Below are 25,023 nucleotides of genomic sequence, written 5' to 3'. Positions count from 1 at the left end.
TAGGCAAAACACAGTAGTTCTGTTGTTCCCAGTTTGAAATAATGAATATTTTTTACTATGAGACATCCTTCCTCCTACCTTTGCCAAAAATTAAAGAATGGTTAATAAGGAATTATTTCAAGCAGTTCAAGGTAGCTAGTCTAAAAAAAAAGTTCATGATTTATAGTGGGGCCTCTTTAATCACTGCAGGTAACTACAGTACAAATGAATACACGTTTGCTTTACATCTGCAGTTCTTTACCATGTGAGTCTAAACCAGCCAGAGTTAATTATAAATTTTTACACTTAAGATTGCCTATATACAGTACAGAATAAGCTTAAGAGTGGCTGTGTGTTTAAAAAACTTTGGTTTAAATTTCTGGGTCTTTCATGTTAAAAAGCATACTGTATATTTAGGTCAATACAGCCTTTTGTATATCAGTTGATTCTGGTGAACTCACTGTTCGTAAGCACATTTGTTTACTAAACAATTCTCCTTGTTCTACCCCATGATGTTAATGTGTAACTCTTTCTATCCCTGCCCTGCTTTATTGTTTTTTGTTTGCTTACTAAGGTTGATTATACTGTGCAGAAACTTAAAATTCAAAAGCAAAACTGAACACAGTTGTCCTTGTTCTGATTTTTAATATGATTCAAAGTTGGGTTTTTTTGTTGTTGGTTGGTTGCATTTTATAAAAAAAAAAAAAAAATCATGTCTGGGTTGCGTTTTTATTATCCATTACTTCCCAACCAGCTCTCAGGGCATAAGTGTTCTGTCCTTACAGCCACCGCATCCAGCTGTTCAGAGTGGTATATTTTTGCTTTTGTAGTTCATCATTTTTAAAAGGTAGGAAAGTATAAATTTGTAGATAATGTTATGAATTTTATCTTTACATTTGTGTGGAGGTCACAAATAGGTTATTTTAATAGCTACCTCTTTTTTCTAAGACTAGAAGTGCCACTATTTTATTTTCTATGGATTTTTTTATTGTGAGAGTTCAGGGAGAATGTAAAGATATTTAAAGAAAACCACACACGCATGCATACCTGTACAAATCCTAGGCCCAGCCCTGAGTGTAATCATTTTTCATGTTTTTTAAATGCATTTTTGTTACAAAGCCATGTTAAAAGGCAAAATGAGACCAAAAAGCCCTCCACAACCCTAATATATTCCTGTTTAAAGGATAATCTGAAAGACATTGGAAATTGTGCAATGGAAAACAAGCCAAAGAAATTATTTAGAAAGAGTATTTCCCCCACAGTTATTAGTTATTTGCACATAAATCTGATTGGAATCAATACCTTATATACTCTCTTTTCCCATATGTATCTCGGGTAGAGGTCAAGTTATATGAAATACATAGGTGTTGAGAATGCAAAATGTTGTTGTTGAAACACCCAAAAAGTGGAGGTAATAATGTTCCTCTTAAAGTGATGGTCCCTATTGTATTCCACTGAGGGGCACACCATGAACACCATGCATCCAGAGTTGGAGAATTTGAAAGTAATGTCTGTTGGTCCGCGCACGTGCCCTGGCTCACCTTGTGCTTCCATCCGAGGTGATAAAGGGCAGGGCGGATCCGTCCACAAGGTATCCAGACCCGATGGTGGAATAAGAACTTTTTAGCCTGATCCCAGTGGTTCTGCCAGTACTAGCAGGGCTCCTCTCTTCCTCTCCTGACAACACGGTGGCTGCATCAGCCAGATCAATTCTCCACCAGATCAATTCAGACAGTTCCAGGAGCTGTTAAGGAGAGTCTAGGGGAAACTCCAGATCCCTGTAGAAGAGATCCAAGATTCCCAGCACAAGCGTCTGGATATCCTTCACCAGTGAGAATAGCATTGCTGATTAGCAAAGCCATACTGGAAGCTGCCAGAACGGTATGGCACACCCCAGCCACATGCACAGTTACTCCCAAAGGAGTGAAAAAATGCTATGTTCTAGCCACAGACTCCACATTTTTCTCACCTCCACCCCCAAATTCCCTTGTAGTCCAGGCTACTACAGAAAGATCTAAACAACAACACCCTTGATCTACAGATAAAGAAAGGAAGTGCTTAGATCTTCTGGGTTGTAAAGTATTCTCATTTTCCAGCCTGCCACTGAGAATTGCAAACTATCAGGCATTGTTAGTCAAATATGATTTCTGGGATTACAGCAAATTCAAGAAGTTTGCCCTTCAATCTGCGGTAGATACAGCGGACGCTTCTCCACAGCCATGACTATAGAGATAGTCATGTGTCAAGAGTCCTGGTTCCACTCTTCTTGTTTACCTAGGGAGCTCCAGAAATGAAGACCTTCCCTTCAACAAATCCCATCTTTTTAACCAGAAGACAGATGAGTTGCTACATACACTGAAAGAATCCATGGCTACTCTTTGCTCATTGGACATCTGCACTCACACCCTGAAGAGAAAATTCCACCAACATTTGTCCACATGATGGCATAGATCTCCTCAGTTGTACCCACAAAGACCTTATGAGCCCCCAAGGAAATGCCAGAAAACACAGAGGTCTCACCTTCCTGGTCCCTCCTTGTAGGCTCCAACCTCACAGACCCAGCCAAGAGGTATTTTTGATGCAAGCCCGAGAGATGCCGACTACTAAATCTACCACCTCGTGACCATTCTACTACTTTTGGGGCCATTTAGCACTCTTTCCCCATCCTTGGAGTGCAATAATAACGGACAGGTGGGTGTTGAATGTCATCCACTATGGCTATACGATTGAGTTTTTCATGCTACCTTCTCCAAAACCCTCCTCCCCATCCCCTTTGGGGCCCACTTTCACTACAGTATTCCTGCCCAAGAGATGAACTCCTTTTTACAAAGGGGTTCAGTAGAACCCATTCCTCCGGAATATCAGGGAACGTGATTTTCCTCAATTTACTTCTGGATACCCAAGAAGAAAGGCAGGTGGAAACTAATCCTCAATCTTCGGCACCTCAATCATTTTATCTGCAAGCTCAAATTTCATCTGATCATGCTGGGAGAAAATGGGAAGTGGTTTACGGCTCTCGATATGAAAGCTACTTACTTTCACATTGATAATCACCATGACCCTAGACAATTCACAGTGGGCACCCATAATTTCCAGTACAGAGTGCTCCCCTTTGGGATAGACACTGCTCCCAGAGTCTTCACCAAAATATTCTCTGGCGTAGTGGCCCACATCAGGTGTTACAGCCTCATGTTTCCATATCTCAGCAATTGGCTCCTGGCTGCCAGATCCAGGCAAGAAGCACAAGTGTCGACTTTGTTGCGGTTCAGTGATGAGACAGAACACAGCTTTTTGCAAGCAAGCAGGCTGGTCAGCGGAGATGGGCTGTTCTGCCCCCCCTGCCTTCCACCTTCTCCTTTTATTATATTTCTCCCCCTAAGCATTACACACTGCTACACAAAGGAATGTATGATGTTGATTCATATGCTTAGTTACCATCCTCTATCTACTACAATCCTGGTTCTCAGGCCTTGAGCCCAGGCTAAAAAAACCTCCCACAGTTGCTGTCCAAACAATCAAGTTCTCAGGGTTCATATCTAGCCCTTGTCCTTGGATAGAGCAATGTGTGCATTGCTCCTAGGAGACAGTCAGGGTGTGCCCCGCCTGCTTCCAGGTGGAATAGCTAGACATTAACCCTTCATCTCCCCTTTTTTGTTTATTGATAATTGGCCATCTCATGGTAGCCGCCAATTTGTTTTATCATGCTATTTAACTCCCAGACAGACAAGGACATAACCTGGGGAGCTTTCCAGGGCAAAAATTTTACAAAGTCTTAACAAGGAAGGAATACATTGTACACAGCAACAACAAAAAATAAGCCCAATAATTACAAACACAAAATAACCAAAAGCTTAACATCTGCAATATAATCATCTAAAAGGGATACACTTCTTTTACTACAATTGTAACCAGCAAAAGGCAATATAAATATCATTCTACTAAGACAGCAAAGGGTGCCATCACTTAAATTTGCAGGAATATAATTAAAGGTGCATGAACCACAAGTAAAAACCCATCCTGATGGTAGGATGACATGGCCATAATTATATGAAACATTAACAGCATGGGAACAATTTAAAAGGGATTAAGAAATTTTTTGACAGCCCAATGGCACCTTTGTACTAGTGCAGTTAACTACACGCGCACAGGTGACATTGTGAGCCCCGGCCGGGTACGGTGTGTGAAGGAATATAGCCGTGCGAGGCAGAGTATAGTTGGCCGGGCCCCAATTAGCCATGCTAAAATACTGGGAGAAAAGATTAGCATAAGCAAAGAGCAGTATCTTATTCTCCTTCGGGCTTGTAACGGGGGAGGCGCTTCCGAGCCAACCCCTACAGAAAATAGCAGGCACAAAAGGCACACAATCATCACAGAATTAGCAGTGATTTGGGCGAGAATCGCCACAAACAAAGTCTTAGGAGTTTCTGGCTGCTGATCTGCTGCCAGTTTTCGTTGAGCCGTGGCGACCAATGCTTTTACTGCTCCCCCTGTCACGGGCTGGCTTGGGACGTTACGCCTCCTCCGTTTCCGTCCCGCCGTTGTCGACTCGGGGGGCAACGCGGTCTCCTCCAAGGTCAGCTGAAACTCTGGTATGGGATTCGACAGCCCCTGGTGCCATGCCATGTTGTTTAAGTGCTGGTCGCACGCACCGGGCTGGAACCCACAACGGTCCTGCAGGGAGAGACACAGCAGCATATCCCCGACCCCAAGTGATTAGAGGTGCTGGGCCCAGCCACTGTGGATCGGGCAGCTGACGGTAAAAGACACGCGGTCTTTCCAGTACCTCAGATTTGTGAAAATGCCGATCCGCAGGGGTCTGCTGATCTGCATTCAGTGTTAAATTATTTAAAGTAAACAAAAGAATATACATCTGTTGTTGAATGTCTCCTAAGGTTCGGAGATGCAGCTCCCCTTGTTTTAATTGTTTATCTAGCAAGGTTTTGAGTGTGCGATTGGCACGTTCAACAATGGCTTGGCCCGTGGAATTATAAGGGATTCCGTGTTTAAGACGGACGTCCCAGCGAGCACAAAAGGTGGAGAGGGCTGCAGAGCAGTAGGCTGGGGCATTATCTGTTTTAATTTGGCAAGGGCGACCCATAACAGAAAAGCAGGCCAGCAAATGGTGAATAACTTTGTTAGTGGCTTCCCCACGTTGTGGGGTTGCCCAAAGGAAACCTGAATAAGTATCAACGGAAACATGTAAAAATGAATAGGGGCGGAATTGTGGTACATGAGTAACATCCATTTGCCACAGCTGATTTGCTGCGGTACCTCGGGGGTTAACAGCATAAGAAAAAGTAGGAGCAGCAGCAGCACAGTGGGGGCAGGAACGAACAATAAAACGTGCATGATCAGCAGGAATGTAAAACTGCCGGCCAAAACAGAGGCAGACTGATGAAAAAAGGCATGGCTTTCAATGGGGTCAGAAAAAAGGGAATTTACGTGACCACGCAACGTGCGATCGGCGCGTGCATTGCCCTCAGTGAGTGGCCCAGGCAGAGGGGTATGACTGCGAATATGAGCAACAAAGTAAGGGAAATGACGAGTGGCAAGAAGATGCTGTAAAGACAAAAACAGGTGAAGGAGGTCTGCATCAACCTGAGGGGTAATGAGGGCAAGGGGTAAATGATCAATTACCTGATAAACATAATGGGTATCCACAATTAAATTAAAGGGACAATCAGTAAAAAGTTGAAAGGCCAAAATAACAGCAGCCAATTCTGAACGCTGTGCAGAACGTTGAGGCAGTGTAAAACGAGAATGCCAACGAGGGGGGTCACCCAACTGATAAGTGACTACACCTCGGTGGGGAGAACCATCAGTAAAAAGAGTGACAGCGGAAATAATGGGTTGAGAGCGGCTAAGACGATGAACAACTAGGGGCACCTTTTGGGTAATGACCAATCGAGGATCTTTTGGAGGATTGTAAGAAATCTCTCCCACATAATCACAAAGAGCAACCTGCCAGGGCAAGGCGGAGGGCACGGTGGGTGAGGGAGGGTTTTGGGCTATCAGATGTTAATATCGAGGGTGGTGTCTAACTTTGTAAGTAAATCACGGCCCCAAATATTGAGGTGGACAGGGAGCACAAAAGGGCGGATTGTAGCAAGGGCACGGCCTCCTGGTTTAGAGACCGTGACCCAAGACAAACTTTGGCGCCCGGGTTTGCTACCCCCAATCCCCCACAACTCTTTAGAAGGAACCGTAGGCCAACTAACCGGCCACTCCAGATCACGAATCACTGTAACATCAGCTCCAGTGTCCACCAGCCCTGTAAAAGGAACATCATTTAAGAGAAGTGTTAACTGAGGTTTCGAGGGGCAGACTGACATTGTCAGAGCAACAAGTGGAGAAGACGCGCTGTGAGACGGCGAGTGAGACAACGTAGATCCAAAGCCTCCTCCGCCCCGAGTTCGATCCTCGGCAGCTGGCACCTGATAGGGGACTAAAATCAATTGTGCAATTGACCGTCCACGCGGGAGCGACTGTGGAAGATGAGTCCACACCTGAACCTTAATAATGCCAGTGTAATCAGCATCAATGACCCCTGGAATGACAAAAAAGCCCTGTTTCCCAGCATGTGAGCGAGGGAGAACAAGACCTACAAAGCCGGCAGGGAGAGGTCCCATCACCTGTGTAGGTATGGCACAGACCTCCCCTGGCAGCTGAAAGTCAGTGTCCTCCTGCAATCTGTTGGTAAAATCCAAAAAGGACTCTAAGGCACCCTGACGGATACTGACAAAGCTTTTGGTAGGCTTGCCTGAATCCGGGACCTTCTTGAAAGCATGCTGGGCACAGGTGGAAATAATGGGGAAGACAGCCTGAGGGAGTTGAGACTGCATCTCAATAGTAGCAAACTGGCCCTCCCCTGCCAAATGCTCATAAATGATACCTTGCTCTCTATATACCTGGGCTTGGCGTTCTGCCATCTGCCGATACTCACTAAGCCAAATAACATACTGACTGGGTGACAACATCATGCGCAGCAGCGTTTTCCAATCCTCAGGGATTAGGGAGTACCCAGCACCCATCCCTTCAATGAGACCACGCACAAAGGTGCTAGTCAGGCCAAATTCACGAATTGCTTTCTTTACCTCTCTAACCACCGAGTATGGCAGAGTGGTCCAGGTGCCCACGGGGTTGCCCTGGTCATCATTCTGCCAGGTCACCGGGCAAACGGAGACCAGATCAGCCAGCTCCTCTGCTGTAAGATCTGATCGAGCTTTCGCTGCGTGAACCATTTGTTGCACCAGCGAAAACTTCTGAGCAGATGCAGATGACTCTCCGGGGGGCCCCATGGGGGGAGGGTAATCACACACCGGCTCCGGTGGGGAAGGCCAGGGAGGCGGTGGTAATAGAGGCACTGGGGGCGAAGCAGGGGGAGGGATGGCTGCAGGAGCGGACGGGGGTGGCAGGATTGGCAGCTCCTCTGTTGGTGCTGGAGAGGGCCTTTTCAAGGCGACACGCTGTGTCGCATCACCAGGAGGGGGGATGACTGCAGGGGCGGACGGGGGCGGCGAGAGCACCAGCCTCGCGAGGGAGGGTCTGTCTGAGGCGACACGCTGTACCACGTCGCGGCAGAGGTGCCAGGCATGTAAAGCCTGCACGGGTGCCCGAGGCTCTTTGTGCAATGTCTGGCCCAATCGCTCCCAGTCCGCTAACTTAAGGCTTCCAGCTTCAGGATACCACGGGCACTTGGCACGCACCTCCTGTAGCAGGAGAGTGAGTTCTCGAGCCGGGCAGTCATGCTGAGCCTTACGCAGCAAATACTGCAGCTCATTACGGTGTTGCACTTGCAAAGCAGAGAGGGAGCTTCCCATACTTACCACAATGAAAAATACTCACCGGGATCCACGAAGTGGATGAGTGACGCGTCTGAAACCCTTGCCGGGCGAGGTGAGTGCTGAGGGCCCCACGTTTGGGCGCCAGTTGTTGCGGTTCAGTGATGAGACAGAACACAGCTTTTTGCAAGCAAGCAGGCTGGTCAGCGGAGATGGGCTGTTCTGCCCCCCCTGCCTTCCACCTTCTCCTTTTATTATATTTCTCCCCCTAAGCATTACACACTGCTACACAAAGGAATGTATGACGTTGATTCATATGCTTAGTTACCATCCTCTATCTACTACAATCCTGGTTCTCAGGCCTTGAGCCCAGGCTAAAAAAACCTCCCACAGTTGCTGTCCAAACAATCAAGTTCTCAGGGTTCATATCTAGCCCTTGTCCTTGGATAGAGCAATGTGTGCATTGCTCCTAGGAGACAGTCAGGGTGTGCCCCGCCTGCTTCCAGGTGGAATAGCTAGACATTAACCCTTCACGACTTCGATGCTACTCAACCTCCTCTATTCTGTCAGAGTTAGTGTCAACATCGAGAAATATATCCTTGAGCCCACACAATCTCTGTACTTCTTTGGGGTTACCAAAAACTCTGTCACAGCTTGAGCTTACTTACAACAGACAGATTTGAGACAATGAGCAACATTATAGCTTGCATCAGGAACAATCCTCATCTATCCACCAGGACTTGCCCATCCCTCCTTGCCCCCCCCCCCGCCACATGGCTTCTTGTACTTACATGACTCCCTTCACATGACTGCACCTTTGCTGCCTTCAGACCTGACTCCAGTCTGTCTGCTCACCCAACCATCACTCCATGGACCTATAATGTTGACAATCCCCAATAAGGTACTGTCATCCCTCCATTGGTGGACAAACCCACATCAGGTGTGAATGGGGGTTTCCTTCCTTCCCTCGTTTTCAGACGACAGTCATCACTGACACATCTCTAGTAGGCTGTAAAGCCTACATGGACGATCACATGGCACATGGTGTACCCGAGAATCCAGCATGCACATAAACACCCTAGAACTCCAACCAGTACAAAAGGCCTGCCAATCCTTTCTTCCATTCATTCACTCCCACCACATTCTCATTATATCAGACAACACCATCCCTGTCTTCTAGATCAACAAATGGGGGAATGAGATTGAAGGCTCTGTGCGGCGAAGCGGTCAGTCTCTGGAATTGGTACATCAATCACCAGATCGTCTTGTCCACAGCCTATCTCCCTGGGACACAAAATGTACTTGCAGACTCACCCTGCAGACATTTTTGAGATCAACCACTAGTGGGAACTTCACGATTCCATAATACACAACATTTTCACCTGGTGGAGGACCCTGACCAGAGATCTATTTGTTCTGCAGATGAACAGCAAATGGACCACATACTGCTACAGGGGATGCCTCAGCCACCACTTTTAGAGCGATACTCTCCTACTTTCCTTGTCAGACCAACTCATTTATGCCTTCCCTCCATTACCGCACCTGCCTTGATCTGATGAGACAGAGAGACAGTCATTTGATTGCCCCTTGCTGGCCTAAACAGTTCTGGTTTCCCAATCTCCTCCACATGTCGTCATTCTGCCCACTGATTCCCATCCCCAATTCACCGATCAGTTGACCCAGTACAATGGCTAGATCTGACATCCCAATCCATGTGTGCTACACCTCAGAGTGTGGTATTTAGATGGGCCTCTACTTTATGTAAGGGGACTGTTGCCCCCTTACTAACATTCAGTGGGTGTGTTCTGGTTGGCTAGCTCCCAGTACTAAAAGGGGAAGGGTCTATGGGAAACCAGGACCCTGAGACTGATAGTCCTCAGGAACAATGGAGAGAGGCCAATGCTCCAGGTCAGCCTGAATGACAGGGTGCGCAGGCTAATCAGGGAGTCAGGAGCCCAGGGAGCTCCCGTACTCTGTGTGAGCTGGATTTGCCTGGGTCAGACAGAGTGGGGCCAAGCTAAGGAGAAAGCAGGGGCCCGAGCTGAGCCAGGTCCAGAGGGACCAGAAAAGCAGCCCAGAGAGAGCAGACTTGCCCTGGGAGCAGAGCTGCAGCAACCAGAGCCAGAGGGGCCAGAAGAGCAGCCCACAAAGCAGGTCAATGCTGGGAGCAGAGTCACAGAAGCAGCCGGCAGAGCAGACCTGTCCTGGGAGCAGAGCTGCAGCAACCAGAGCCAGAGGGGCCAGAGAAGCAGCCCAGGGAGCTGGAGGCAGAGCAGCAGCAGCAGTGCTGAGACAGAGTGGTGGAGCTGGGGCTGGAGCAGTGCGGAGCTGGGTGCGGTGAGCAGCTGGGGAGAGCGAGGGGGACCCTGGGGGCCCAGCACAGGGAGACACCTCAGCCAAGAGGCTCTGCAGGCCAGGCTTGGATCGTAACCCCGACAGGGCGGGGGCGACACTGGGAAGAAGGGTCCTACCACTTAGAGCCTGAGAGCGTGTGGCCACCACCAGAGCAAGTGTCCGACCCACAGCACCCCGCAGCACAGCCAGGGCCTGAGAAGGAGGCCTGGGACTTACAAGGAACAGCCTGTGAACTGCCCTGACATTCCAGAGACACGGTTTGTGACGTTCCCTGCCACAGAGTGGGGTGATGTGTTTCCTTTCACCTTTCCCATTTTTCCTTCTTCTTTTTAAAATTAATTGTTGATTAAATAACTTGCATTTGCTTTAAATTGTATGGAGTGGTCAATGGGTCAGAGAAGTGCCCAGGGCAGAGAGAGTACCCCGGAGTGGGGACACCCTAGCCCCTGTCCTAGGTGACCACAGCAGGGTTGGGGGTCGAGCCCCTCAGGAATCCTGGGCCCAGCCTTGTTGGGGTTGTTGGGGTTGTGAGGACTCTGCCAGACAGGAGAGTGGAAGGAGAGTCCTCAAGGGCAGAGAGGCCACTGGGTAAAGGAGGTGGGAGTGAGGACTCAGATCCTTTCGCTAGCCCACTTCACCGGGGTAGTGCAGAAGCCAGAAAAGTTCCCCACAATAGCGGGACTATTCCCCCGCTTACATTTAGTACAGACATGTTCATTGGTGGCTGGTATAATAGGCCAGGGAGGCTGTGCCTCCTCTGGTGCTGCCTTGGCTGCCGGACCCCCGATTTCAGGGTTTTGGGGGGAAGTTTTTGATTTATTATGCCCCATGTAGGTTCCGGGGCGGCTGAGGAGGTGGTATGTGCTATTCAGCTTCCCGCATTCATCAGTAATCTCCTTGGACTCCAGAGAGAAGGTGTGGGGCACTCAAGGCTCCTCTGGCTGCGGGGGGTGTCTCGGTGTTGGGGCTGACCGCAAGTTACCGTGGCCTGTTATTACAGGATGGTCCAGGTAGAGCTAGTAGTAAACTGGCTTTGATCGGCTGGGCTGGCTTGCAGCCCCTCCAACTGGATAAACAAGCGAGGAGATAAGCATGGCCCAAGAGTGTTAAGTGTGGGAATAGAAAGCAATAGTGTTTCCTGCCAGAGCCTGCTTGTGGATGTATACACCCCCTGAGAAAGAGCCGATGATAAAAACGGCTATGAGAATTGCTTTAGACGAACAGTCTCACCTGTGGACCTTGGCCTTGTGGGTGCCACCCCGTGCTGGAGCAGCGCCTGCTACGAGCCCTCAAGGACAAGGCTGGAGGGTCCGGGACTGTCCGTAGCATTGGTTCTTGCTTGCCTGCTTGGTTGCTGGAAAGCACGTATTTAGTAATGCGTGAAGGCTGGGAAGCTTATTATACTTTGGCAATAAAACTGGTTATACTTATACACCTGGTGTGGTTTCATTGAGTGTATCCGAGCCCCCCTTTGGCACGACACTCAGGGCTCCAGCCGTGTGGAGGGTAGGGGGCCTCAGGGCTGCAGAGGCAGGGCTAGCCTCCCCAAAGGGGGGCTCCACCCACCAGCCATGGACGTGTTTTTCGGCTGTACAAAACATTCTTTCCAGAAGCAGGAAAGATTCCACTAAGCGATGTTACCAAGCCAAGTGGAAACACTTCTCATCTTGGGCTCAATACAAAGGAGTCTTACCAGAATCTTACCAGCGGGGATCCCCTCATCCTAGACTACAGTCTCTCCTTAAAGTCATCAGGTCTCGCCCTCCGTTCTTTGAGAGTCCACCTGGTGGCAGTTAGCGTGTTCAACCCTCCAGTGGAAGGTTACTCTGTCATGCGTCTGCTTACTGCAAGGTTTTGGAAAGGCCTCATCAGAACCTTTCCACCTGTCCAAATGATCGCACTCCAGTGGGACCTGAATCTAGTTTCTGTGCTAACAACACCATCCTTTGAGCTGTTAGCTTCATGCTCCATGTCCTTCCTTTCTATGAATGTTGCCTTCCTGGTTGCTATTACTTCTGTGAGATGGGTCGGCGAGCTCAAGGCTCTGATGACAGACCTGCCTTTCATGGTGTTCCACAAGGATTAAGTCTCCCTACGTCTACACCTCAAATTTGTCCCAAAGATGGTCTCCCAGTTTCACATCAATCAAACCATCTACTTACCTGTTTTTCTTCCGAAACCACATGCTTCTCCAGAGGAATGTCGACTCCATTCCCTTGACGTACGGCGAGCTCTTGCTCTCTACCTACAAAGAGCAAAACCAAACAGGAAGTCCCCCTGACTACTTGTGGCAGAAGCAGAGAGACTCAAGGGGCAAGCCAGCTCCACCCAAAGAATTCCAAATGGATTTCTGGTTGCTTTAAACTCTGCTACCAACTATCAGGCCTACCTCCTACAGGGGTGTGGGCTCACTCCTCGCAAGCTCAGCCTTCAACCACAGCCTCCCTTCAGGACATTGCACTTGTAGACGTATATATAGCAGTCTTGCAGAGTTCAGTGCACACCTTTTGCAGCACACTACACCTAAGTGCAGGACTCGGCAGCGGACGCCTCCTTTGATATGGCAGTTCTCTACACAACCATTCCATCCTTATCCTCGCACCCTTTTCCAACTTAGGTACTGGTTGTCAGTCACCCTCAGTGGAATAGTCACTTGCATAGCACTCAAAGAAGAAAAGGAGGTAACTTACCTGTAACAGGAGGTTCTTTAAGAGGTGTGGTCTCTATCTGTATTCCACTTCCTGCCCACATTCCCCTCTGCTGCAGATTGGTCAATTCAGAATAGAGAAGGAACTGAAGACACGGTCTGTCCACCCCGCCCTTTATTGCCTCGGACAGAAGCATAAGGCGAACAAGGGTGCATGCACAAACCAACAGACACTACTTTCAAATTCTCCAACTCTGGACGCATGGTTTGCATGTGTAACCCTCAGTAGAATACAGATAGGGACCACACATCTCAAAGAACCTCCAGTTACAGGCAAGTAACCTCCTCTTCTTGATATAACTTGTATGATAAAGAAACAGGTGACATACAGTGAGTGATATGCTTTGGGAGGAAAATAATGTGTCTCTTTAAATATCAGCCTTTCTTAATTTAAGCTATCAGGTCACTTGCATGTTAGTATATTTCTCAGAATCATTCTTTTGCCCAGTATTGAAATACTAATGGCTGTGACTTTTGCATTCAGCTCACAATGTGTTTGATCTAGGTATTTGTTTTCCCACACCAAGGCCTGTGCACGCTTAGGATCATCTCTGTTTAAGTATCACACTTGTTTTTGGTGAAATGCCATGTCCATGTACAGTAAAGGGCTCCTTTTCTTTTTACCTTTCATTGAAAATTTCAGTGAAAGGTAGTTTGGGCCTTTGAGAGTCCAATCCAGTGTCCACTCAAGTAAATGGAAAGACTCCTATTGAGTTCACTGCGTTTTGCATCAGGCCCTTAGTGCTTTTCTTAGGCTGTCTAACCCACTGTGTCCCCCAGTACATTTAAGGTTTCAGACAGTGATTTTTCTGTCTCAAAGAGCTTACAGTCGAAGTATAAAACAAGGTATGACAGACAGACGGGGAAGCGTAAGGAAACAGTGAGACAACATAGATTGTTATGACAAGCAGTGGTCACAGCATAACAACTGCCTAACCATTGTCAAGTTTTTTTGGGCATTGTAGCCAAGAAGAACTTAAAGGAGGGCAATGAGAGAGCTTTGCTGCAGATTTTCATGGGAGCTCCTCCCATGTATGCAGCCCAGCATAGGAGAAAATATGAAGGTGCTTCTTTGAAAATGTAATAAATGAGTGAGTGAAGAAAGCTGTCGTCATTGGCAGGATGGAGCGTGGATCTCAATTTCACAATATTATATGCAAGATAAAAGAAGGTTTTTTAGTAGTTGATTTTATAAATTCTTGCTTTCTGCTTTAGAATTACAGAAAGATGAGGCAGAACATGCAGTAATGGAGAAGCGAAAGACCTCCTTCACACCAGCAACATGTGAAGACACTGAACTAAGCATTAATCATCCATACTACGATGTTGCAAGGCATGGCATTGTACAGCTAGCAGGTATATATGTAAAAATTAAAATGCATGACATTTCCTAGATTTAGCAGATGTTACTCAACACCTTATTATATTATTTCATATTACACTCTTTAAAGTGATAGATGGGAATAGTGTAGACACTTTGGACCCCAGTTCAGAAAAGAACCTAAGCATATGCTTAACTTCAGACATGTGACTAGAGTTTAAGTACACGCTTCAGTGCTTTGCCAGTTCAGGACCATTGGCCACAATTGGTTTTGTTTAAAAACAAATGTACAAGACCTAAATATGAATAGATGTATTTGTTTCTAATCAGTGAAAATTTGTTTTGTTTTTCATTTCCTGTATGTTCTGAAGCCAGACACATGATCATTCTGTGAGCCCACAAGAAACCAAAAAAAATAACTGAGCAGTCTAAAGTGTTGCTGTCTAAAATGAATGAAATGCAAAATGTAAACTTATCAGTGTAAATGGTGAAAATGTAAATTTATCACCTGACTTTCAAAGGTGAAGTCAAGGGGAGCTGCCAGTGCTTCACACCTTTGAAAATCAGATCATTAGATTTTAAAAAATTCTGCTTTTAATAACGTATAGCATTTTATTTGTGACAGGTAAGCACATCTTTAAAATGTTTATCTTGATAGTGTCCCTTATGGGTTTTTTCCTTTGATTTGTTTTGGGCACTATTTTAACTTGCAACACAACAGTAATGCATAAGCCTGAGCTTATGAGTAACTTTAACATTTTTGACAGGTTTCAGAGTAACAGCCGTGTTAGTCTGTATTCGCAAAAAGAAAAGGAGTACTTGTGGCACCTTAGAGACTAACCAATTTATTAGAGCATAAGCTTTCGTGAGCTACAGCTCACTTCCTCAGATGCATATCATGGAAACTGCAGCAGGCTTTATATATACACAGAGAATATGAAACAATACCTACTCCCACCCCACTGTCCTGCTGGTAATAGCTTATCTAAAGTGATCATCAGGTGGGCCATTTCCAGCACAAATCCAGGTTTTCTCACCCTCCACCCCCCCACACAAATTCACTCTCCTGCTGGTGATAGCCCATCCAAAGTGACAACTCTTTACACAATGTGCATGACAATCAAGTTGGGCTATTTCCTGCACAAATCCAGGTTTTCTCACATCCCCCCCACCCCCATACACACACAAACTCACTCTCCTGCTGGTAATAGCTCATCCAAACTGACCACTCTTCAAGTTTAAATCCAAGTTAAACCAGAACATCTGGGGGGGGGGGGGGTAGGAAAAAACAAGAGGAAACAGGCTACCTTGCATAATGACTTAGCCACTCCCAGTCTCTATTTAAGCCTAAATTAATAGTATCCAATTTGCAAATGAATTCCAATTCAGCAGTTTCTCGCTGGAGTCTGGATTTGAAGTTTTTTTGTTTTAAGATAGCGACCTTCATGTCTGTGATTGCGTGACCAGAGAGATTGAAGTGTGAATTTGTGTGGGGGGGTGGAGGGTGAGAAAACCTGGATTTGTGCTGGAAATGGCCCACCTGATGATCACTTTAGATAAGCTATTACCAGCAGGACAGTGGGGTGGGAGTAGGTATTGTTTCATATTCTCTGTGTATATATAAAGCCTGCTGCAGTTTCCATGATATGCATCTGAGGAAGTGAGCTGTAGCTCACGAAAGCTTATGCTCTAATAAATTGGTTAGTCTCTAAGGTGCCACAAGTACTCCTTTTCTTTTAACATTTTTGCACCTAAACTACAAAGCCTGGCATTTTTTTACAGAATGAAATAATAACTAATAGTATTTCCCACTTGTCACCCTGATGAATCCCAAAATTCTTTACTTGCACAGGGCTAGATCATGAATTTCCCGAATAAGGATGAATTTAAGCATATCCTTCAATGCTTTCCTGAATCTAGGCCATAGATGGCAGTCTAAGAGTCATTAGTACTTGATCAATTGATTTACTCTGGAGATCTTGAAGTATTAGATGAGCCAATTCCCTCTGATATGGCCAGACTCAGAGATGTCTGGGTTGACACACACAGAGGGTGAAATCCTAGCTCTGTTGAAGTTGATAGGAATTTCACCATTGACTTCTATGGGGCCATGATTTTACCCGTAATATCTGTTGAAGATATATGTATATTTTCAGGTAAAACTAATTTTTCTCAGCTTCAGCACAAACTTGATACACAATGTAAGAGTTTTAAACCCATGGCTAAGAGAGTACAAGATTCAAACTCTGTTAGGGTTGTCAACTTTCTAATCGCACATACCTGAACACCCTTGCCACACCACCTGCCCTCCCCTTCCTGAGGCCATGCCCCTGCCCTGCCCCTTCTCTGAAGCCACACCCCTGCTCCCTCCATCCCCCCTCCCTCTGTCTCTTGCCCTCCCACCCCCTCACTCACTTTCACCAGGCAGGGGCAGGGGATTGGGGTGCAGGACTGAGTGAGGGCTCTGGCTGGGGGGAGTAAGCTCTGGGATGGGGCCCAGGATGAGGGGTTTGGGGTGCAGGAAGGGGCTCTGGGGTGGGGTTGGGGATGAGGGGATTGGGGTGCAGGAAGAGGCTCCAGGCTGAGGCAGAGGGGTTCAGAGTGCAGGAGGGGGCTCAGGGATGGAGCAGGGGGTTGTGGTGCAGGCTCTGGGAGGGAGTTTGGGTGCAGGAGGGAGTTCCGACCTGGGGCAGGGTATTGGGGTGTTGGAGGGGATAGAGGGTGCAGGCTCCAGTTGGGCATCGCTTACCTCGGGAAGCTCCTGGAAGCGGCTGGCATGTCCAGCTCCTAGGCGGAGGGGCCAGGTGCTTCCGTGCGAGGCCCCTGCCTGCAGGCACTGCAACCACAACTCCCATTTGCCATGTTCCCAGCCAATGGGAGCTGCAGAGTCAGCGCTTGGGGCAGCACACAGAGACCCCTGGCCTACCCTGCTCCTAAGAGCTGGAAGTGCTGGCCGCTTCCAGGAGCTGTACGGAGCCAGGGCAGTTAGGGAGCCTGCCTTAGCCCCGCTGCCCCACCAACCGGATTTTTAGTGGTCTATTAAAAACTCCTGGATTGTTTTCAGTAGCCACCGGGAGTTCGAGACTGATTACAGTAGACTCCCGGCCGGTCCGGGATGGTTGGCAACCCTCAATTCTATTGACTGAGCAAGATACTAATCTGACAGAACAAAAATACTTTCGGGTGTTTGTGTCAGGACCTCAGCCAGGGCTGACCTTAGGGAAAATGGTGGCCTGGGAAACTTGTATTTTGGTGCCCGCTGACTCCCCGAGTTCCCCCACAAATCGCCTCTAGACCCTGCTGTCTCCTCCCGCTCCCATTATCCCGAGCTCCCTTCCACGGCCTCGCATCCTAGGCCCGCCCCTCTCCTTGCTTCTGAACCATAGCACCCCCCTGACCATGGTGCTCTTTGTGGTCTCCCACCTGTAAGGCCAGCCGTGCGCTCAGCTGACTCTAGGCTTGGTCTCATACCAACCCGCTGAGCTCAGCTGAGCGAAGTAAACCCTCACTAAGTGACTGTGCTCTCTGATTGGATAGAAGGTCCATTTAACCTTGTAGTAACAGCAGCACAGTGTTTGATCAATGCGTTCCACACCCAAGGCAGCGTCAGTCCTGCTTCTTATACAAGCTCTTGCTCCAGCCCATGCCTTCTCCTGCTCCAGCCCTAAACCCTACCTTCCTCTAGACACCTGACACTGATCGTTGGCTTGTCCCCTGACCACTCTTCTGGTTCTGCCTTCTGATTCTGCTTCGGCCACAAGGCCAGACTCCTGTTCACCTAGATCACACCACCCACACCCTGGTGTGTGACAGAGAAAAATACCAGGACATCAAAGCTCTGCACGAAGTCCCTGAAGCTAAATTAACAAAGAAGTGTGAAAGAGCTGGCGAACCTTTGAAATAGAAAACAAATTTAGAAACACAAATAGAGAAATTAACAGAGACTTTGAAAATATCAAGGTCATTACAATGTCCCTCCAGCAACCTCTACCACCTGCCTCCTTACACATCGCTATAGGATAATACTTCAGTAAATTAAAGGGATCATCTTTTATATTCAGCTTTAGCAGATCTGCCAGAAAATTGTCCATGAAGGCAATGCTTTTTTCCCCCTGTTATACCTAGCACCTGAATGTTGTGGGCCTGGATTTGAGAGTCTGAACTTTTCCTTCTAGCAATACATTACACTTTCAGTCTCTTGTTGTAAGAGAGGTTTTATTTTATGTTTGTGTACCGCATCTTCCCTGCACTCAAAGCCCCAGTGGAACTCATTGACACTTGTCATTTGTCTACTGTAGCTGCTATTAATTCTAACAGATACCTCAGTGTTTATCCTTCTTGGAGGATATCATAGAAATGTAGGATTGGAAAGGACCTTGATAAGTCATCTATTCTAGTCCTCTGTACTGAGACAGGACTAAGTATTTTCTAGACCATCATTATATGTTAATCATGACTTACAGGCACAGTGCCTGATGCACAGCTAAACCCTCTGAAAGATGAAGTTTGAACATGTCTTCTGAGATTTGCTTATTATTTTTATTTGCATGGCAATCTTAGTGATTTCTCCTGAATTAGGAAATTGGCATGAGAGGAAACCAGTTGTTGAACAAAATATCTAAACACCATGGAAGCAAACAGAAAATATGTCCTCCATATTCTGAGCCAGGCTCTGCCCCTTGAATAGGAGGAGTTTAAATGGTGGGGAAATTCAAAAGGGGCCAAAATTTTTGGAGTAAGTGGTATATATACTCTCCTCCTTGAGCCAACTCCTTTAAGAAAATCATGCTTTCGCTGTTGGTGAGCCACAGGAAACGAGAATACAAAGTGGATAAAGAATGTTAAGTAGCCTCTCTATTCAATAACAGTCTCACCTGACTTATATTTATTTGTGGATGTTCACCTTAGTCTTGTGACATATCAGGGGAGGGGCATGTGCTTCAAGATTTCTCTGGAGTGAGAACCAGCATGGTTTAAAAAACCCCCCTCATTTGCAGCTTCCTTGTTTCGTTTTAGAGCTCTCTTCTTAAGCATGTTTGCTCAAACTGAAATCAAAAGGCCATATATATATATATATATATATGTATATATAGAAGTACACCAGGGATGCATCTGGTTAAAATGTTTACTTCTGTACAAATGATTTTCCTAATGTGCCGGCCTTGGTAGTCAAAAATAACTGCTTTAAGATCAGAAAGCAGTGGTTTTAGCTGGCACGTCAGTCAGGAATAACATGCTGGAGCTTGGTAAGCACGTTGAACAATTTAAATGCAAAACCCAAGTGCATTCAAATAGCCAGCAGCTGCACATCAGAATCTTTGTTTAATATTTTAAAATCATAAAATTCTAGAGGAGAATCAAATAAGAAGAAAAGATAAAGGAGGCGGCGGGGAGGGGGAACACTTCAATTCAGCAAAGAGACGTCTCTAGTCCCTCTTCTAACTGGTGCTAAATCAAATTCATATGCTTGCTGGATTTAAAACAACTCAGAAAGGGATAGTCTTTTCAAATCTCCTTCCCCTCTGGGAAGAGGACAGTTCCTTTTGAAAACAAAAATAATTTAAAAAAAATTATTTGTACCTAGTTTATGATACACTTTAATCATTTCTCAAATAAAACAAATTATAAAATTTCAGTGTTTGGAGTGGCTTAGTTAAAGTAACTCTGCAAGCTGTTCATTCCATTCTAATTTTGTGGTTGAAAGACAATGGAATATATTATAAATGGATAAGGAATGAGAGGACAGAATTAAATTGAAGATTCTGTGCAATAATTGTTCTGGCTTTTACTTTGATTTTATTTTCCACAATAATTTTTTAAATGCAAAAAATGGCCTTTCATTATGTTTTAATAACAATCTAATATTCCACCCATAAATTAAAATAATTTGTACCTGCTTATCATAACAATAGCTTTGACAAGATCCAAAAGATTCTTCGGAGTCTATTTCACACTGTAGAAATAAGAACAGAGTTAATCCAATTTCCACTGTCAAACAAAAGTGTGGTGGATTTTTTAAAGAGTTCTAGCTGTAATAATTGTTCAGACTGAAATTGGGATGTTTACAGATTGACTTGTCTCATTAATGCTGATATGCAGTTGGCTATTTTACATATATGTCAGCTTGAAACATGCAAATTATTCTGCTGGTCTAGTGATGTACCCATTTGTAAGCATATGAACATTTTTGGAATCCCACAGCAGTAAAGGCTGTTGCAGTACTGGTTGTTTTTACTTTAATATTGATTAGAAATAAAATTGAGTTTTGTTTTTTTCTTGTGGTGCAAATGGAGGAACATGTAAAAGCTACATAATACATGAAGCTCTTTCCCTTATTTTCCTCTGACTGCCAGAAGCTGAGATTGGATGACAGGGGCTGGATCACTTGATAATTGCCCTGTTCTGTTCATTCCCTCTGAAGTGTCTGGCACTGGCCACTGTCAGAAGACAGGATACTGGGCTAGATGAACCATTGGCCTGACCCAGTATAGCCGTTTTTATGTTCCATTATCCTCTCATAGTATGGCCTCTAATTATTTCTTGCATGACCTTGTGCAGTATTTTTGCATGTGTGCTGATTTTGTGTGTTTCTAGAAGAATTTCTGATATCTGCTGTCTTAATACTTAGATATGTGCTTTTGTCCTGTTAGCTGTTAGGCTATAGCTGGTAACTTGAGTTGAGTTGGTCTTGGTTTTAAATGTGCATGTTCACTAGCTCCTACCCCTTTTCCACTTAAAATGATTGTTATAATAATGTCTCCTCTATAAATTTCTCTTTTCCAGTCATTTTAATCGAAAACCAAAAAATACAACATTCACATAGCCTATACAAGAAAGGATGTGTTTAGATTCTATGAAATGCTTTTAAACTGATGCATGCATTAATCTTATTTGTAATGTCTGTATTCCATGCTATAAGGTAAAATATGTTTGTTTTAGAATTGTAAAAATGCCTCCTTTGAACTTGTGAACTCAGGTGGGAAGAGAGACTTCCCCCCACCCATCCAGAAGGAGTATCAAAAATTAAGTGGTCCATTGTAGGACAAAATCTTTGTTGATTTCCCCATTTACTCATGGAGAAATACGTGCAGAAGGCTTTGTCTCATCTGTCTGAATGCTGGAAGAGGGAAATAAAAATAGCTTTCTTGCACTCTCACAAGGGCTGGAGTCAAGAAACAGTAAAGTGAGGTCCCCAGGGTCCTAAAAAGATTAAGCCCTAAAAAGACATTCAATGCTGACAGATTACTGTATCTCTGTCACCAGTCATCACAGGCAGAACTCATTTGTGTATATGTGCTTGCTTGCTTTCACCAGTAAATAGCTGTCATTTCTTTTTCCTAGTCAATAAACTTTTAGTTAGTTTATTACAGCATTGGCTATAGGGTTATCTGTGGTGTGAGATCGGGGTAAGCAACTAGTCTCTAGAAATGGAAGCAACCTGAATATTCTGTGATTTTTGCTGTAAGTTACCATTTATCACTAAGTCCAGCTTGCCAGGTGGCAAGGTAGACTGCAGAGCCCAAGGGGACTGCCTGTGACTCCATGGTAAAATTGCTACAGCGATCTAGTTCACATTTGTTACAGAACATACCATCATTTTGGGGTGTCTGCCCTGCTTTTTGACAGTCTGCCACGAGGTTTCCACACTTGGTTGTGAGCCACTCCAGTAAGTCTGACGCTGGTTTTCCACCAGTAGTTCATTAATTGTTTCAGAGGAAGGTGTAAAACCTCCCACTTGAAGAATATAGGCACAAGGTGTACGTGTCCCCCCCTGAACCAGCCTTGCATTTCTTTGCTCTGTTTAATCCACATTTTCTGGGAAGCTACTTGTGAAACAGCAAAATATGGACTTTGTATCTCTAAAACTGGTGGTAACCCTCAGTGCCATACCAGAGCATCTCTGTAACACGGAGGTCCAAACTTATTCTAGGTATAACTCCACTGACTTCAGAATTAAATCTGGGATGGGTTTGGCTCACTCTGCTATTTCAACTTCAAGAATGGAACCAGATGAAACTAAACAAACAATTAATTACATCAGAAAGCTAATGGTGCCTTCTGCTTTTGTCTGACTGAAAGAACAAGATGTTTAAGAAAACTACATGGAAAATATATTAAATGTGATTGGTGAAAAGAACAAACATAAGGCCCAGATCCAGGAAATCACCTAAGCATGCACTTTAATCTGTCCTTATATAGGAAATCACTTGAGCATGTGCTTAGGTGCTTTCCTGAATCAAGCTAAAGCCATGATTCCAGGTGTAGTCTTTTCACAAAGAACTGGTTTCCAAATAAATGAAGAGCATGACTGGAATTCAGAATAGCGAACACAGTCAGAGAAAGGACTTGTGAAATGAAAACACTACCATTTTTTATAACTGTGAAATAACTATGGAATCTTCAAATCCATGTCCGTCTCAGTGCTCACTGAGTGGATCAAATATGTGTCCTAAATAATAAACAATTTGCTCCTACTGCTTAATTAATTATGCCAAAAAAATAAAAGGTTTAGAACATCCATGGCAATTTTGGTGCACTACCACTACCAAAAGCATTACGGTTTCCTAAGGAGTAAACAATTTAAGTGAAAACAACATCCTTAAAATTGTTGGCCGAGCGTCTCTGTAATTTTCGTTTACATTCTTTCTTCATCTAAAGATTCCATAGGGCTCACAGGGGACTTCTGTGGAGCAAAGACCTTGTGCTGGCTCTCTGCAAAGGGGAGAATTTCATTTCTAGTGCTCTTGGCTGGAATTTTCAGAGTTGCCTAAGGGATTCAGACTCACTTCCAACTCCATTCAAATTAATGGAAATGGATCATTTGAAATCTTCTAAGAAGCTTTGAAGATCTCAGCTCATAGTGCTGTAGCTAGGGGGGAATGTCATATTTTGGCTCTTGATTCACATGTTACGTGGTTTGCCATTTGCTAAGCTTGGTGGACAAAAGATAAAGTTTAGGCTGCTCTAGGTTATCCTGGAGACCCTTTTTGACCTCAGCTAACCAAGTTTCAGCTAAAAGCAGAAAGGTAGCTTAGAACAACCATCCACACCATCCCTGACACAAACAAGGATTAGTCCCATTACATAAAAACATAAGCATGTCCATACTGAGTCAGACCAATGGTCCATCTAACCCAGCATCCTGTGTTCTGACAGTGACTGGTGCCAGATGCTTCAGAGGGGTGAACAGTAAAGGGAAATTATCGAATGACCCATCCCCTGTCATCCAGTCCCAGCAGTCGGCAGAGGTTTAGGAACACTAGAGCATGGGGTTGCATCCCTGATCGTCTTGGATAATAGCCACTGATGGATCTGTTTTCCATAAACATATCTACTTTTTTTAACCCAGTTATAGTATTGGCCTTCACGCATCCCGTGGCTATGAGTTCCATAGGCTGTGTGTGGTGTGAAGAAGTACTTCATTATGGTCGTTTTAAACCTGCTGCCTATTCATTTCTTTGGGTTACTCCTGGTTCTTGTGTTATGTGAAGAAATAACACTTCCTTATTCTCTTTCTTCATACCATTCATGATTTTATAGATTTCTATCATATATTTCCCCCCATAGGTTTCTCTTTTCCAAGCAGGACAGTCCCCTTTTAATCTCTCCTCATTCAGAAGCTGTTCCATACCATTAATCATTTTTGTTGCCCTTCTCTATACCTTTTCAATTTCTAATATATCTTTTTTGAGATGGGGCAACCAGAACTGCACACAGTATTCAAGGTGTGGCATACGATTCCTAACATTCTGTTATCTTTTTTGACTGCCGCTGCACACTGAGCACATGTTTTCAGAGAACTATCCACAATGACTCCAAAATCTCTTTCTTGAGTGGGTAACGGCTAATTTAGACCCCACCATTTTGTGTGAACAGTTGGAATTATGTTTTCCAATATGCATTACTTTTCATTTTTCATCATTGAACTTCATCTGCCATTTTGTTGCCCAGTCACCTAGTTTTGTGAGATCTCTTGTAACTTTTCACAGCCTGCTTTGGACTTAATTATCTGGAGTAATTTTGTATCATCTGCAAACTTTGCCACCTCATTGTTTATCCCTTTTCCCAGATTATTTATGAATATGTTGAACAGCACGGGTCCCACTACATATCCTTAGGGCACCCTGCTATTTACTTCTCTCCATTGTGAAAACCGACCATTTATTCCTATCCTTTGTTTCCTATCTTTTAACCAGTTACTAATCCATAAGATGACCTCCCCACTTATGCCAGGACTGCTTACTTTGCTTAAGAGCCTTTGGTATGGGACATTAACAAATGTTATCTGAAAGTTCAGGTACACTATATCAACTGTCCACATGCTTATTGACATGTTCAGATAATTCTAATATATTGGTGAGGCATGATTTCCCTTTCCAAAAGCTGTGTTGACTCTTCCCCAACATTATGTTCATCTATGTGTCTGATAATTCTGTTCTTTACTATAGTTTCAACCAGTTTGTCTGGTACTGAAGTTAGGTTTACCAGCCTGTAATTGCCAGGATAGCCTCTGGAGTGTGTGTTTTTTTTAAATTTGGCATCACATCCAGTCATTTGGTACAGAGGCTGATTTAAGCGATAAGTTACATACCACTGTAGATATAGGGTAGATCTGTAATTTTATATTTGAGTTCCGTCAGAACTCTTAGGTGAATACCATTTGGGCCCAGTATCTTATTTCTGTTTAATTTATCAATTTGTTCCAAAACCTCCTCTATTGACACCTCATCTGGGACAGTTCCTCAGATTTGTCACCTAAAAAGAATGGCTCAGGTGTGGGAATTTCCCTTCCATCCTCTGCAGTGAAAACTTATGCAGCGCTTCACTTCTCCGCAACAACCTTGTGTTCCTTGAGTGCTCCTGTAACATCTCGATCATCC

At 45.0% G+C, this 25,023-nt stretch overlaps 1 protein-coding gene across 11 annotated transcripts in view; it reads left to right on the top strand.

Moving 5' to 3' along the window:
• The window catches only part of ARHGAP8 (Rho GTPase activating protein 8), a 176,667-nt gene that overhangs the window by 33,481 nt on the left and 118,163 nt on the right, over positions 1 to 25,023 (top strand). For all 11 annotated transcript variants that reach the window (XM_073316346.2, XM_073316355.2, XM_073316333.2 and 8 more), the window contains one exon: positions 14,038 to 14,178. In XM_073316346.2, coding sequence (XP_073172447.1) covers positions 14,038 to 14,178 — 141 coding nt within the window. The remainder of the gene's footprint in view (positions 1 to 14,037; positions 14,179 to 25,023) is intronic.

The sequence above is a fragment of the Lepidochelys kempii genome, chromosome 1 (assembly GCF_965140285.1).
Source record: "Lepidochelys kempii isolate rLepKem1 chromosome 1, rLepKem1.hap1, whole genome shotgun sequence".
Classification (NCBI taxonomy): Eukaryota; Metazoa; Chordata; order Testudines; family Cheloniidae; genus Lepidochelys; species Lepidochelys kempii.
This window is presented reverse-complemented; position numbering and strand designations above follow the sequence as displayed.